Raw genomic sequence first — 15,980 nt, forward strand, 5'->3', positions numbered from 1 at the left:
ATCTGACCAATCAGAGGCAACTTTCAGGCCGCCTGTCACGCCCAGTCCTCTTATGATACTTAAGAGATGCACTGTTAGCACACGAGTCAGGGAGACAAAGGCTAAAATAAACATTTGACACTGACTGGATTACGCCACGATATAAATTCACATTTCTGTGCAGAATCCACCATGTCTTCTTCCGTAAGTACATGCTTTACATCCTTTTATGGTCTGTCTGACTCTGGTGAGAAGCATTTTCACAAGAAGACGCCATAAGTGCATCGCAAGTGCATTTTTTTGATGAATGAAAAGTTTCGTTTAATTTTCTTAAAGGGCTTCTGTAATTGGGGTTTACATATAAAGTGTGATTGAATGTGTGTTGATTAAAATTCGCTGTAGTGTTGTTGGCGTTGAAATTGCAGCATGTAGTTCCCGAGTCCGCCGCTGGGTGGCAGTGTGTGCTTTTGTGTGATTGAGTGTGATGTTCCCTTTTTAAACACTAGAGGGCGGAAAAAGTGCGTCATTATTTATAATGACAGGCCAATTAAACCTGACATCTGTTTGACAAGACATGTTAATTAAGTGTCTTTTGACATTCCTGTTCAGACCTATGTGGTTATTAGTGGATAGTGCTGTTAAAACATTAATGTTTTTGCGGTTTCCTTCCTTTCTTTATTGACAATTTATTTATTTAAAGGGATAGTTCGCCCAAAAATGAAAATTCTGTCATAATTTACTCAGCCTCATGTTGTTACAAACCTGGTCAACTTGTGTTGTTTTAACTGTGCCATATAAATAAAGTTGCTATTGCTATTGCTATATAGATGGTAGCCATTGACTTCCATAGTAGGAAAAAAATATTATGGACGTCAATGCCTACCGTCAACTGTCTGGTTACCAACATTATTACCAACAAATATTCCACAACACAGTTTTTGTCAGTTAACCCTTTCTTGAGTCCTTAACTTCACTTTTCTGATTTATGAAATTTTCACGGTACAATTTTGTTCAGTTAACACTTCACTGAGTCCTTAACTTCACTATTCCGGTTTGTGAAAGGTTTCACGGTATAGTTTTATTGGTTAACCCTTTCCTTAGTCCTTAACTATTCTGATTTGTGAAATCTTTCACAGTACAGTTTTGGTTAGTTAACCCTTTGCTGAGTGTGTAACATTCTGATGTGTGAAAAATTTAATAATAATAATTATTATATAATAATATGGCCCGATTAGATTACCATTTTTAAACTGAAAGTTTTCACAAATGAGGCACAAAACAAGTGATTTTGTATTAACGCAGTCTGTGTGTATATTGGAAATAGATGTTAAACATGAAGAACGTTTATTTTTCACATTCCTGACTATTGAGGAACTTACCAATTTTAATTTGCAGTGAAAAAAGTTTAGAAAATAAATAAAAACCAAGCAGATCAAGATAAAACTGGTGTCTAACTTTATATAATTATGAGTCACTATGAAAAAAAACACTGATTTCAGATCAGAGGATCGCATTCACCTAAATTCACAAATCATGAAGAAGTGTATAAGACTTCTATTCTATTATTTGCATGTCTGTGACATATCACACTGCGGATTTATAGCCAAGAAATATTAAAGGGGTCATATAATGTAATTTTTGTACAAGCTAATATGATTCTTTAGGGTCTAAATTAAAAGTTTGTAATATACTTTAATTAAAAATTCTCATTAGTATTGTAAGAAAACACTCATTTTACCTGGTCAAAAACAGCTCTGTTTTCAGCACGCCGTTTCAGTGCATGTGTTTAAAATAATAATACAAAAACCATAACGCGTTGTTCATTATAAACGTGGGATTATGAATTATATTGAGAACGTCGTACATAGAAAACATGCCATAATGTACCCTGAGTGTAAAAATAGCCACATTCATCGTGAAGCGTGCAAGCTATTTGCAAAGATTAATATAAAGGTCAATAAAATGTTACACTCACTTGTTCTTCTGGAGGTTCAGCAGGAACACGAATAGTTGGTACCGATCCTTTTTTCAGGAGCAGCTTCTTAGCAAATAACCAGCTTTATATTGACCTCGTTTGTAAAGCAGTCTCGAGTCTGGTGAAATGATTCGCGCAAACATGACAGCATTGACGTTGATCGTGGGGAATATTCCCTTCGAAAACAAACTCAGCCACTGCGTCTTCAGCTGTACGGATTTAGAAACATCATCAATATGACTGCTGTGTTCGTTATTACACCCAAGAACAGAACACCACAATCGTTAGACGCCATTCTGCTCATAGACAGTGCTTCAGCGTATCAACAATGCACGGTCGGCGCGTGCTATGATTGACAGCTCGCTCACGAGGGCGGGTCTGTGTTTGAAACGCTGCTGTCAATCAGCCATCGTGGGAGGGGCGTCGATATTGTGACGTCACAATATCGAACAGCTTGATTTGAGACAGGAGGAAACATATAAGAAGATTAAAAAAAAACACTGGATGGATTTTTATAATTTTATGATGGTTGTGTACAGGCACTGCCAACACACATTTCAGTACAATCAACTTGTAAAAGTGCATGTACCATTATATGACCCCTTTAATATCAAACCGTAAACTATCTTTACTGCAGTGTTAGGAATCGGATGCAGGTTCTGCCAGCTACACTTTCACTGAGATTAAATATTAACATTATTTTTTTTAATCATTGTTCAAAGGCGTTTTTCTGATGAGACAGTAGGATGTTAGTATTCACCGAGTCAGATGTACTTCATTAGGCTATATCTCTGCCTGCAGGGAGTGCTTGTCTTTGAAACAAAAATGGTAATTTGTCATCATTGATGTGATTAATTAAAGTTTGCTGTCAGGGAGGGGTCACATTTTTCCTCTCGAGGGATTTAACACTTCACAGCGGTTCCTCCCGTGTGTGTGTCCTGTGAGTCGGATGTTGATTCAGTTCAGTGAATGATTCATCAGACTAATTCACAACATGTATTCATTAAAAGAACCAGTTCGTTAGAGTAAATTGTTTGGGAATCATACTGGACTGGTCACGACCAGAGGCGGACAGAGTACACAGCTTCATTACTTGAGTAAAAGTACAGATACCTCTTGCTAAATTTTACTCCAGTACAAGTAAAAGTACTACAGTCAGATGTCTACTTAAGTAAAAGTACTGAAGTACTTGTTTTTAAAAGTACTTGAGTATCAAGAGTACATTTTCTAAATATTGCATTACTACTGCCACAGTGCTTACATTGGTAAACACAGCAAACACTTGAAGCGAAAACTATCATTAACTTGTTCAGAAAATTGAAATAGTCTGGCGAGGTGGGGCCACGGGTTGGCACTTTCCGGCGCTTGCGCAGACTAAGCCAGAACGCACGCACACGTCACACACCAGGAAGCGCGCGCCCTCAGATCACTTGGACGTGGTTGTGTACAAGAGGTAAAAACGATATAAATACTGTTCGTTTTCTCACACAAACCGCTCGTTTCGTGTCTTAGGCCATCAATGTGTACTTACGATGGGGAATTGTTTAATTTGGACTTCTCTGTGCATGCTCTTTGAGGTGGTGACCACAGACCTGCATTATATGACTGACAGACAAGAACGGTTTGACCTAAAAATATCAAAATTGAAACTACTGCGGAAACAAAGACACCTACATCTTGGATGCCCTTGAGGTAAGCTAAAACATACCAAAATTTAATTTCAAAGTGAACTATCCCTTTAACTTGTTCAGAAAATTGAAATAGTCTGGCGAGGTGGGGCCACTGGTTGGCACATTCCCGGGATGGACCTGCTGCGTCTTCATCCATTGTTTCGTCCATGGTTTCGTCTCTTATCTAAATCTGACCATGGAGTTGACTTTGGCGGAAAGCTGAAGGTGATTGCTGACAGGCTGTCCCAATCAGTGGCGCCTGCACAATCCAATCACGTTTGAGAGGGAAACAACAAATTGAGGGTTTCCGAGATTTTTCTTTTTTCCTTTTTTAGAAGAAGTAACGGGTACTCACAGTTATGGATAGAAATGTAGTGGAGTAAAGAGTACAATACTTGCCTCTCAAATGTACTTGAGTAAAGTCATGAGTACTCCCCAAAAATGATACTCGAGTAAAGTACAGATCCCTCAGAATTGTACTTAAGTACTGTACTCAAGTAAATGTACTCCGTTACTGTCCGGCTCTGGTCACGACTCACACTAATTTTTTGGTTCATTAAAGGATTAGTTCACTTTCAAAAAATGTTTGCTGATAATTTACTCACCCCGATGTCATCCAAGATATCCATGTCTTTCTTTCTTCAGTCGAAAAGAAACATTCCAGGATTTTTCTCCATTTAATGGACTTTAATGACAACCAACGGTTTGAAGGTTCAAATGTCCGTCTCAATGCAGCTTCAAGGTCTCGACACGATCCCAGTCGAGTAATAAGGGTCTTATCCAGCGAAACGATCGGTCATTTTCTAAAAAAAAAATATATATATATATATTTTTTAACCACAAATGCTCGTCGTGTACCATCTCTGAGATGCGCCACGCATTGCGTCATCACGTTGGAAAGGTCACGCGTCACCTCATCTATCTAAAGCCCTATTCGGACGGGACTAGTTTCACAGGGGGACGTTAGAGAAATTTCTGTTTCACAGACGTACTTTGAGGTTTTAATCCTGTCCGAATCTGCCATGTCTTTTTCTCACACGACCTCTGTAAAAATTCCAGAGCAAATTACCTACTGTTTTTCGTCAAACTCGGCGGTCCTCAGAGAAATCTAATCCCGTCTGAATGCGAATGTCTGTGATTGCCGAAAAAGTTTTTTTCCAAAACGCTTTTTCTTGTGTGTTTTGGTCAACGTGAACTACCGTACAATCTCTCGCTATCGCGCCGGTATTCAAGTTTCTGCTTTTTGCGCACCGATAATGGATGTAGATGTGTTCGGTACACTGCGAAGAAATAAAAAAATGAAATCAACAAGAAGAGCCAAATCACGTAGACTGTTAAGACTGGCTACTGTAATATCAGTTTCAGGTAAGATTACTTTAATTTCTGCACTTAATTACATAACGTGTAAATTATATAAGTTAAAACTTTTTATTCCAGTGGGTTTATTATAAGAACCCAGTTCTATAAAATCATGATGATAAATGTATGTTTAGTTTTTTTATACTACAATTTTTATAAAATGTTTACAAAACACTAAATACGTTAGGACGTTTTACTTTATATTTCAAAGTGCTTAATTTTGAATTAAGCATTCTGAACACGTGATCTTCTGCAATGCCCACATGTAAAACACAGACACTCCTACCTCGGTAATAAACACGGAGATGTTAGTCCCGTCCGAATCCGTACATGAAAGAATTGTAACTCAAACGTCATTTGGAAAACTAGTCCCGTACAGGGCTTAAGTTATTTGTCTGTGTACTCCGGTTCAAAAAGTTAGGGAAGGGCGAAAAATTCCATCTCATTTTCTCCTCCAACTTCAAAATCGCCCAACATTTGTTTTAATTTATTAATATTATTATTATTATTTTTTTTGTGACCTTTCCAACGTGATGAGGTAATACGTGGCGCATCTCAGAGATGGTACAAGACGGGCATTAGTGGTTAAAAAGTAAATGTATAGGCCTATATATATATTTTTTTTTAGAAAATGACCGATCGTTTCGCTGGAAAAGACCCTTATTTCTCGGCTGGGATCGTGTCGAGACCTTGAAGCTGCATTGAGACACACACTTCAAACCGTTGGTTGCCATTGAAGTCCATTATATGGAGAAAAATCCTGGAACGTTTTCCTCAAAAACCGTAATTTATTTTCGACTGAAGAAAGAAAGAAATGGATCTTGGATGACATCGTGGGGTGAGTAAATTATCAGCAAATTTTTTTTTGAAAGTGAACTAATCCTTTAAGTAGAACCGACTCAATTTGTTTGTGAGTCCGACTACTCTGGACCATGCTGTATATTTTTGATTCACTAAAAACGTGTCTCATAAGAGTTATTTGTTCGTGAATCAGACTCCACTGATCGTGCTGCATGTTTTCCAGTCACTAAAAAGAACCACTCATGTAAAAGTCAAATTTGTTTGACGTTGATTAAAGGTACAAAATGTACGAATTTTGTAATAAAATATCCAAAGATCACTTGCACAGCGTGATATATTTCCTGCAGTTGTGTTCTTACAATATCCCAAAAGTTCCCAAAGATTTTTAATTTCAGAGAAATTCCAGTTTTAAATAATGGCTCGTCCATGTTCAGTGTCGCCTGTCATTGACGTAATATCCGCGTTATCCCTGGTTTCTGCTAGTATTCCCATAGTAACCATGGCGACAGACGTGGACAACTGCGTTACGTCTAGCGGCGCGCTCACGCTGTTGTTGTTTCGTTCATACATTATGGAGCATGGCAAGCAGACTTTGGGACAAAAGGAGAACTAAAACGAGGATCAATATCAGCGTGTCGTTTTCGAGATGCCGAGAGCTAGCATCCGCGGCTAACTTAGACTTGACTTGTAGAGGTGAGCTAATGTACATAAAACTAATCAATGTTATACAGCTCAACATGATGAAATGTTAAAATATGATCAGTATGTTATGCTAATGTTGATCTCGCTCACTGCTAGTCTCATACAGACAAACTAACACACAGAATAACATTATAACTTTAACACACTCAAATGCAGTTTAGTGTGATAGTGTAGAGCGAGTGAAGCAGCGCTGCGTTCCCTCACAAGTTTCATTCGTCTAATAAACTGCCCTGTGTGAGTGTTATTCAGCACTAGCGGGTAAGTTAGTTCGGTAGGATTAAATGTCGTCATTCCTTTATATCCGCGGGACTCGCGTGTGGCGCTGAGATCTGTCTCTCATTAGCACTCGCGCCGCTTCATCCCACAGTCATGTTAAACACATCAGTGTATTCACTCATCCATAAACATTATCATTATTATCCTTCAGCTTTACGACAAGATCCACAATTCCGCTTATGCGTCATCAAACGACGCCTTGTTATTGTAAGAGGTTAGCGACCCCTAGTGGCGAATTTTTTTTTACATATTGCAGCTTTAAATGCGGTTTATATATCATGCCATTTCTATTATAAGCGATCTGAGTGTGAACAGAATTTTATTTGCAGTTGGGTTTAGTTGCAGTCTTGTACTAGTGCCCTGATTCTCATGCATTCCTGTCTTCACAAACTCTCTAGTGTCATTTGTAGGTGCATTTTTGCGTGAGAATGTGTTGTTTTGTGAAGTTGTGATGTACGTTCACAGCCCACGCAGTGTGACAGGACACCCAACAGCCCTCAGGACAGACTGAAACATTCATTCTCAAAATATCAATATTTCAGTTTGAATTAAATATATATTATAGGGCATAAAATAAAGCTCACATCTGCCTCAGTCCAGAAGATGTTCAAAGCGTGTGTCCGACAGATGATAAATCGTGTTCAGGGGGCGGGGTTTATGTAAATTTTAGATGGAAATTTACATAAACACCGCCCCTGAACACGATTTATGTAGTCGTGTAGGAATGTGGTGTAGTCTCTACCAGCCGTTTGTTGTAGTCCTTAAGAAGTGATTTCTGTAAAAGCAAATATCTCCCTTTGCTTTGAACTTTGAGTGTCGTGACTTTGCAGATGTTGTTTATGCTCAAACAGCAACATTACACACTAACTAAAGTTAGAAAAGTGAAATCATAATCAACCACCCCTTTATAGTCCACTAATTATAGTCTAACGGATATACAGAGAACAGACTTGTGCAAAGCAGACAAGCTGTTCTCGAGTGTATAATTTTATTTTCATTAATTTCAAACTGTTCTTTCACCCGGGTTTCATCCACAGTGTCTGTCTTTGGTCTGTGTTGGGTTTTGCTCTGAACACAACTGAGATAAACTTAAAACAACATCAATAAACACAATGGCAAAGTGAGATTTTAGTTCTCAAAAAAACTATCAAACACAATCTTTGCTTTGATGCTTTGCTCATATTGTTTTGTCTCAGTCTTAGACAGATCATTCCCATATTTTTTGATGCATATTGCACAAAATGGCTTCATCTCAACAGCTACAAAGAGCATTTTTGAGGAACAAAATCAGTCACTGGATTTGACAGAGTCTGAGAGGTTTTGTTTGAGGCACGTATTAGAAAGTAAATGAGAATCTTGAGCACAATTGAAGGTTTTGGTTTTGTTTTCATTTCTGTGAAGTAAGTATTACTTTTGGACCGACAGAAATTTAAGTTTTCACATTTTATCCTTTTCCCCTTCTAAGTTCTGGTGTTTTATTGTTGTTGAGTCAATTCACGTTTATTTATATAGTTTTGATGTTAATTTATATTGCTTTATACAAAATGCTTTAAAAAAGCTTTATAATAATAAAAAACATAAAAACAGTTGTTATCGTTAGCTTAAACTATTATACATTTTTAATTGTTAATTGTAATAAAACTGAAATAAAAGAAAAATATAAATATTAGATGAAAAACTTAAACTTAAAGAACTTGAACAAAAATTATAAATGTTGCCTTGTCAACTAAATACACTAAAATAGGTTTATGTTGAGGTACTGAAATTACAAAAACTGAAATAAAAGTTAATTAGAAGAAATATAAAAAACAAAAAAATAATAAAAATGGCAAAAGCATATCATTAAAACTAAAATGAAAACGAAAATATAAAAATAAAGCTAAATCAAAATATGAAATATTAAAACAGTATATAAACAATACAATGTAACAAAATTAAATTAAGTACAATTAGCTTGCCTATATAAGTCAATTCAACTTAAATTATATTTAACTGACAAAAAATGAGATGAATCTGGTAAAATTTATAAAATAAAGTTGAACATTGCTTAACTTATTTTGCTGAGATATGTTATCATGACTTATTCATTTTAAGAGTCGCAAAGTCTTTTAATTTCAGGAATCAGTAATTTTATTTATAATTACAACTTCAATTTCAACTGTAAAGCGGCTCTACAGAAAATTACAGTCATTAAGTTAAATTATTCAAGTACAGCTAAATCAAATTTTACTGGATGGTTTTTGTGTGTGTGTGTGTGCGTGCAACATTTGTAAAACCAAAAATATTTTGTGACAAGTGTAGTGTTTTTTTTAGGTTTCAGACAATTAAGGCAAGAGACACTACAGTCAAAACAATAATGCTCTGATCAATTGTAAGATTTGGGGCTATTTTGCTTCTATAACATGTCTAAAACATCCAAAATACACATTTAAGTGTTTAGTTTGTTACACTTATCTATTTGCATCTGTACTTTTCAATTATAATACAAATACACTTTTATATTCTGAAGTTTTTTTACTTTGGATTTGATCATATATTATTCACCTGATTTTTATAGAATATTTTATTCCTAAAAACATGGTGACATTTTTTTCTTCAGGCTGTTGACAGTATTTTCTGATTCAAAAATCCCCAAAACCACTCAGTAAAAACCTTTAACTCTAATATGTCAACAAAATAAAACGAGATTTTTTTAACCTGTCGTTTCCCAATGTTCAAATATATGTTCAAATGTATGCAAATTAGTGCATATTTAATTAGATGATGCATCATTTACACATTTAAACATACCCTTTCAGGAAACTTGTAACCTTAAAAGTGCTATAAGCGATTTCTTAGAAATGCTGTTGAAAGTGGATCGAACCGAGCGCCAAAACACACTTGCAGCCAATCAGGTGTAAGGGGCGTGTCCTCTCATCAGGGGGTAGGTGCCTGTGTTGCATAGCATGTTCTTGAATTTGGGGGCGGAGCTATCAAAAAAGGGGTGTGATCCTTTTGGGTATGGGCGTGTAACGTGTTTGCTTTGGTGAATTGAAATATCAACAGCGTTTCTCTGAAATTGCTTACTGCACCTTTAATATACTGTTATTAATGACCTGAGGAAGTATCTATTAGTTTCAATTGTTATATTCACATTCTGTTGCCTTAATCCGCTGGAGAAGCTTCATGTTGAGCCCTGTGAAATGAACGAATATTGAGAGATTTTGTCTAAAAGGTTGGGTTGTCGTTTCTGCTTTAGGATGACGACACACACGCTGAAACGCACACCAGAATCGCTTCCTCTGTTCTTTATTCCTCTGCCAGAGAGTTTCTGTCTCCTGAGGTTTTTCTCATTCCCTGGTTGTCGTCGTCCTCTTCCTTTTTGAAATTAACTCTCTCTCGCACTCTTTCTATTTGTCTCCAGGGTGGGAGAACGAGAGAGAGAAAGAGAGAAAGAGATTTGGACGGACAGAAAGAGAGAAAGATTAATATGCATTGATGGAGGAGGATAAAGAAAGGAGTGTGTGTGAGAGAGAGAGAGAGGAGAGGGAGGAAGGATCTATGATGTGAGCGCAGACACACACACACACACACGCTGAAGTACCGTCAACAAACACACGTTTCGCTCTGATCTGAGCGAGTTGCTGTCTCATGCTACAGGTGTGTGTAGCCACAGACGCAGTTATGGGTCTCATCATGGGAACCTTCTCCATGCAGGGCAAACAGGACAACTATCGCAAAGGTAAGTGGACTGTGCATGTGTGTGCAGTCAAATCTAACTATGCTTTCTACATTATTAATTTTTTTTCACATGGAAAACTTGCTGGTATGATGCTAGGGCTTTGTTTTGGGGTTGCTAAGGTGTTTTTTAGTACGGTTGCTAGGTGGTTGTTTACTGCGTCTCTGTGATCTTCTGGTCATGATTTCTGGATTCCTCCGATTGTGTGTCTGTGGGATTTTTTTCCCCACCTGTTTCAATTTTGTTGGTTTGATGATATGCAATAAATAAAACGCGAAGTGCATTAACCTTTACAAACAAACGTGAATGAGAGAGAATATGCTCTTGTTTAGTAGGAGTTTGTTTGTGTGACTTCAGGGTAAAACAATGGTTATTCATGAATGTTATTCATTCATAGATCTCTCTCTCTCTCTCTCTCTCTCTCTCTCTCTCGCGTGTGCGTTCACTGTCTCTATGGGAGATGAGATGTTCCCGGACGAGACGTTGTGTAAATACACAATGAGCTGATGGTCTATGAAAGGTTATGGTATTCAATCTAGCATTTAATCACCCGCTATCTGTGTGTGTGTGTGCGTGCCTTGATGAAAATCAGAAATTATAGGCTACAGACCGTATGCGCCACAGAAACCAGCGCGCAGCCATCTTTACAATTTCGTGTTTGAACTTCTGGTAGCTCTTTATAGCATCGCTGTCAAAGAGTAATTAGCTGATGAAGTGGATTTACTTACTGTAGAGTTAATGAAAGTTATCATGAGTATTGTAATGTTTGATGCGGATGTCATAAATGTAAGTAGACTGGGAAGATTTTAAAACAAGCGATTCATTAATAAATCCGTAAGATCTTACCTTCATGCGGTGGAAACACAAACCGGAAGAAAAGGGGCGGAGCTACAGAAGATCTATAAGGTTTAGGTTTATGCCTATAAGGTTTTGTGTGTGTGTGTGTGTGTGAAAATAATGGAACCAAAAGGGTAAAGAAATAATTTTACAAAGGTCAAATGTAATGTGTTGTGTTGTTCTCATATACAGTATAGCTTAAAGTGCAGTGCTCACAGTCAGAGTTTGAGATTGAAAACTGTATTTAAAGGTGCTGTAATTTTTTTACTCTACTAAAGCATAAAAATACCATAATATGTTTGCAGATATTTAGGAAAAACACTTCTACAGACAGTTATTTTATTTATTATTTAACATAAAATCCACTTTTATGCCCTCAAACGCTTGTTTTTTGGGGTCGACAGCTTATGAAAACTTATTTATGGGTTTCTTAGCTTGTTTGCTGTACACCTTGTCACATAGCAGCTTTTATGCATGATTCTGTCTTTTGTTAGAAGCAAGAAATGACAAGGAGGCAGCCTCTCGCAATGCAAAGTCAATGGAGACAGTTGGATTGTTTTCCCCCTTGGTGGGCGTGGCCTTCAGATTATGACGCGTTGCGCTCTGTCTCTATAGTATTTCGACACCCCGGGATGCCAGTTGGCAGGAAACACAGTGTATCGCAGCCATGGAAATGAGCAAACAAACTGGGTCAGAGATTACAGATTCCACACAACCTAAAAAGCCTCGATATCCGTCTAAAAATCTCTATGAACGAGAGCATATTAAAACGCGGATAAATCAACCCATTAACTTACAGTCTGTAAGTCTCCTCGGCTTTCGTTGTCAATTGCGCTCGTTCCTGTTGCGTGTCCTCAAACTGGCAACCCACGTGAGCGTCGAGTCTGAGGAGGCGGGGGAAACAACGATCTCCGATATTTTGAATTTGGATTGCAGTACCCATTTCGACCACTAGCTGTTATTCTTACAGACTGCACCTTTAATAGTGACCTTTTAAATGGTCGTTTACATACAATTGCAGACCAGAGTGGATTGAATGATGTCGGTATGAACAGTCAGTCTTCATCTCTAACTCCGTAATGAATGTAACCATAGCAACAGATTTCCAAAGAGAATGTAAGTGCCACTTTCTTTTACAAAACTTTTTGCTCTGATGCTATGGTGTTCTGGGTGGTTGCCAGGGTGTTGCTATGTGGTTGCTATAGCGTGCAACAGTGCCGGTAGTTTTCTTTTTCTTTTTTTTTCTTTTTAATCATCATTTACAAATGTTGATTATGTATAAAAACAATATATTTTACATTTATTACAAAATATGCATAATGGATACAAACATTTCACTATTTTGAGAGTGTAGGGAGATCGACTCGACTAAGTCATTCGCAGTGCTTCATGGGAGTGGGCGGAGCCAAAGAGCTATTTTATAGCTTTTTTTCGACTCTCTGATTGGTGTAAGTGTACACTTGTAAGTTTCAGATAGTTGCTTTGATAATTGAATGTGTGTGTTGGTCATTGAGTGTGTATATGACGTTCACCACAGATCTCAGACTGTGGGCTGCATTAGCATTCAGATCACTGTCGGGATGCAGACACACACTGGTCTGTGCTGTGGGATTACATGTTTATCCACCACTAATAACTAATGGCTGGAATAAATAAATTCTAGATTACTATCTGTCAGTATAAGTCACAGTAATGAAGCACTTTTGGCCCGGGGCTCCGTGTCGAGGAATATTGGCTCCATTTGTTCAGATTCCTTTAAATGAAGCATAAGTATTTCATGGCTGTGTGTGCATGTGTGTGTGTGCGGGTGCGTGTGAGTGTGTGTGCGTGTGTCTGTGTGTGCGTTTGTTTTTGTGTGTGTGTGTACCTGTCTGTGTGTGCCTGTGTATTTGTGTGCGTGCGTGTGTTGCGTGTGTGTGTGCCTGTGTGTATGTGCCTCTGTGTACCACTGCCTATGTGTGTGTACATGTGTTTGTGTGTGTGCGTTTGTTTGTGTGTGTGTGTGTGTACCTGTCTGTGTGTGCCTGTGTATTTGTGTGTGCGTGCCTGCGTTGCGTGTGCCTGTGTGTATGTGCCTCTGTGTACCACTGCCTATGTGTGTGTGCATGTGTTTGTGTGTGTCTGTGTGTGCGTTTGTTTGTGTGTGTGTGTGTATACCTGTCTGCGTGTGCCTGTGTGTGCTTGTGTATTTGTATGTGTGTGAGGGAGTTTGTGCCTGTGTGTGTGCGTGTGCTTGTGTGTGTGCACGCCTGTATGTCTGCCTGTGTGTGTGTGTGCCTATGTGTGCGTGCTTGTCTGTGTGTGTATGCCTGTGTGTGTTAGTGAGTGTGTGTGTATATGCAATGCATGTGTTGCTTATCTTCAATTCACACAGACAAAGCCACTTAGCTGCTTTTGATTTAACCCTATGATGCATAAATAATTAAACCACAAAGGAATATAATATAATATTTAATTTTACTTGAATATCAAGAATATAATACATGCCAAAGTGATGAATTTTGAGTTACACATCTGTCCATTGCAATAGAAAATATGCATATAATGCATAGGTTGGTAATGCATGTTGAATTATGTTGTTGTGAATAAAAAACACAATGCAATGGTGTATATACAGTAGAGGACAGGGTCAAATGTCATGATTTGTGGTGGTTTTTGGATGCAACATCACAGCATGAATGGCTCAAATTGGCTCATTAATAAGTGGACGGGCATCAGGCACTGAAGCTGTAGCACATGTTTTTTCCTCCCACTGAAAGTGTAATCTCTGCATCAGCGGATGGCTGTAAACACACGCCCAGCGCCCAATATAAAACACTTGCCAAATGTTAAATGAAGGTAAAAATGAGTTTTGGCAGGTGAATAAAACAGCTGAGAACGTCATCAGAAACAGCAACGGTAGGTGTTTTAAACCAAACTATAATGATTGTTTGACCAGTTAAAATGTAACCACTTACTAAAGAAAGTCATGCTTTTTTGTCCATTTTGTAGAACATATGTTGAAATGCTCATATTTAGCCACCAAAATTAAAACTTGTGGATTAAAATCACAATGTGTTCAGGTTTTGTAACTGGTGCGGTTTCACTGCTATAATGCTGTTCGTAATGACCGCTACTGTTTTTTATGGAAGCTTGTTTCCACCACAGAATAAAACATTTTAAAAGATAATTGCGACTTTCTATCTCACAATTGCGAGTTTACATCTCGCAATTCTGACTTTATTTCTCAGAATTGCGAGATATAAAGTCAGAATTGCGTGTTATAAAGTCAGAATTGCGAGATATAAAGTCAGAATTGCGTGAAATAAAGTCGCAATTGTGTCTTATAAAGTCAGAATTGCGAGATATAAAGTCAGAATTGCATGAAATAAAGTTGCAATTGTGTCTTATAAAGTCAGAATTCTGACTTTTTTTCTCGCAGTTGCGACTTTATATAACGCAATTCTGACTTTATAACAAATAATTGCGAGTTTATATCTCGCAATTGTGAGATATACAGTAAAGTCCAAAGTTTTTTTTTTTCTTTTTTTACCTCAGAATAGTTTATATCACGCAATTCTGACTTTATATCTTGCAATTCTGACTTTATATCTCCCAATTGCGTATTATAAAGTCAGAATTGCGAGATATAAACATGCAATTCTGAGGAAAAAAAGTCAGAATTTTAAGTATATTTTTTGCAATTGCGAGTTTATATCTCATAATTCTGACTTTATAACCTGCAATTGCGACTTTATATCACGTAATTCTGAGATAAAAAGTCAGAATTGTGAGATTAAAAAGTCGCAATTAGCTTTATTTTTCACTCTGTGGTGGAAACAAGCTTCCATAGTTTTTCCCTAATATGCATTAAAAATAAGTAAATAATCACATTGTTATAGTGACAAAACCTTTTTTTTTTTTCAATAAAAATAAATTGATGTTAAAATTTGTCTATCTTTTCTGAAAATACCGTACTTGAAGCAAAATACTTGTTTAGATTTATATTTACACTAATAATTCATGCTAGCAACGCGTTAAAACAGGCTAGCAACGTTCTAATTCATGTTAGCAACGTGTTAAAACATGCTATCAACATGCTAATTCATGCTAGCAACATGTTAATCATGCGAACAACCTGTTAAAAAAGGCTAGCAATGTGTTAAATCATGCTAACAACGTCCCAAAACATATGATCAACATGCTAAGTCATGCTAGCAAAGTGCTAAATCATGTTAGCAATGTGTTAAAACATGTTAGAAACATGCTAATTAATGCTAGCAAGGTACTAAATCATGCTAGCAACATGCTAATTCAATGTAAATTAATGTCGGCAATGTGTTAAAACATGCTAATTCATTCCAGCAACGTGCTAAATCATGCTAGCAACGTGGTAAAACATGTCAGCAACATGTTAAATTATGATGACAACTTGTCAATTCATGTTAACGTGTTAAAACATGTTAATCATGCCAACTATGTGTTAAAACAGGCTAAAAATGTGCTAAATCATGCTAATTCATGCTTGCAATATGTTAAATCATGCTTTCCACGTGTAAATTCATGTTCGCAACATGTTAAAACATGCTAGTAATTTTTTTTTTACTTTCTCTGAGTAAAACCTTCAAACTTAAGCTTTTCAAAGTTATTTTAAACTTTTAGACCTGGCTTTGTCAAGCCAACA

The 15,980-nt window shown here is 37.2% G+C and overlaps 1 protein-coding gene across 3 annotated transcripts in view; it reads left to right on the forward strand.

The window, feature by feature from the left end:
• Positions 1-15,980, forward strand: part of kcnip1a (Kv channel interacting protein 1 a) — a 101,326-nt gene that overhangs the window by 42,304 nt on the left and 43,042 nt on the right. The window contains exon 1 of one of the 3 annotated variants that reach the window (XM_084133507.1): positions 10,157-10,483. The exons of 1 other annotated variant lie outside the window; for it this stretch is intronic. In XM_084133507.1, the coding sequence (XP_083989633.1) occupies positions 10,393-10,483 (91 nt within the window). In that variant the 5' untranslated portion in view covers positions 10,157-10,392. Of the gene's footprint in view, positions 1-10,156; positions 10,484-15,980 lie in introns of those variants that run through there. One more of the 3 variants, XM_084133510.1, reaches the window with a different exon arrangement.

Source organism: Abramis brama (assembly GCF_963993115.1).
Source record: "Abramis brama genome assembly, chromosome: 13".
Lineage (NCBI taxonomy): Eukaryota > Metazoa > Chordata > Actinopteri > Cypriniformes > Leuciscidae > Abramis > Abramis brama.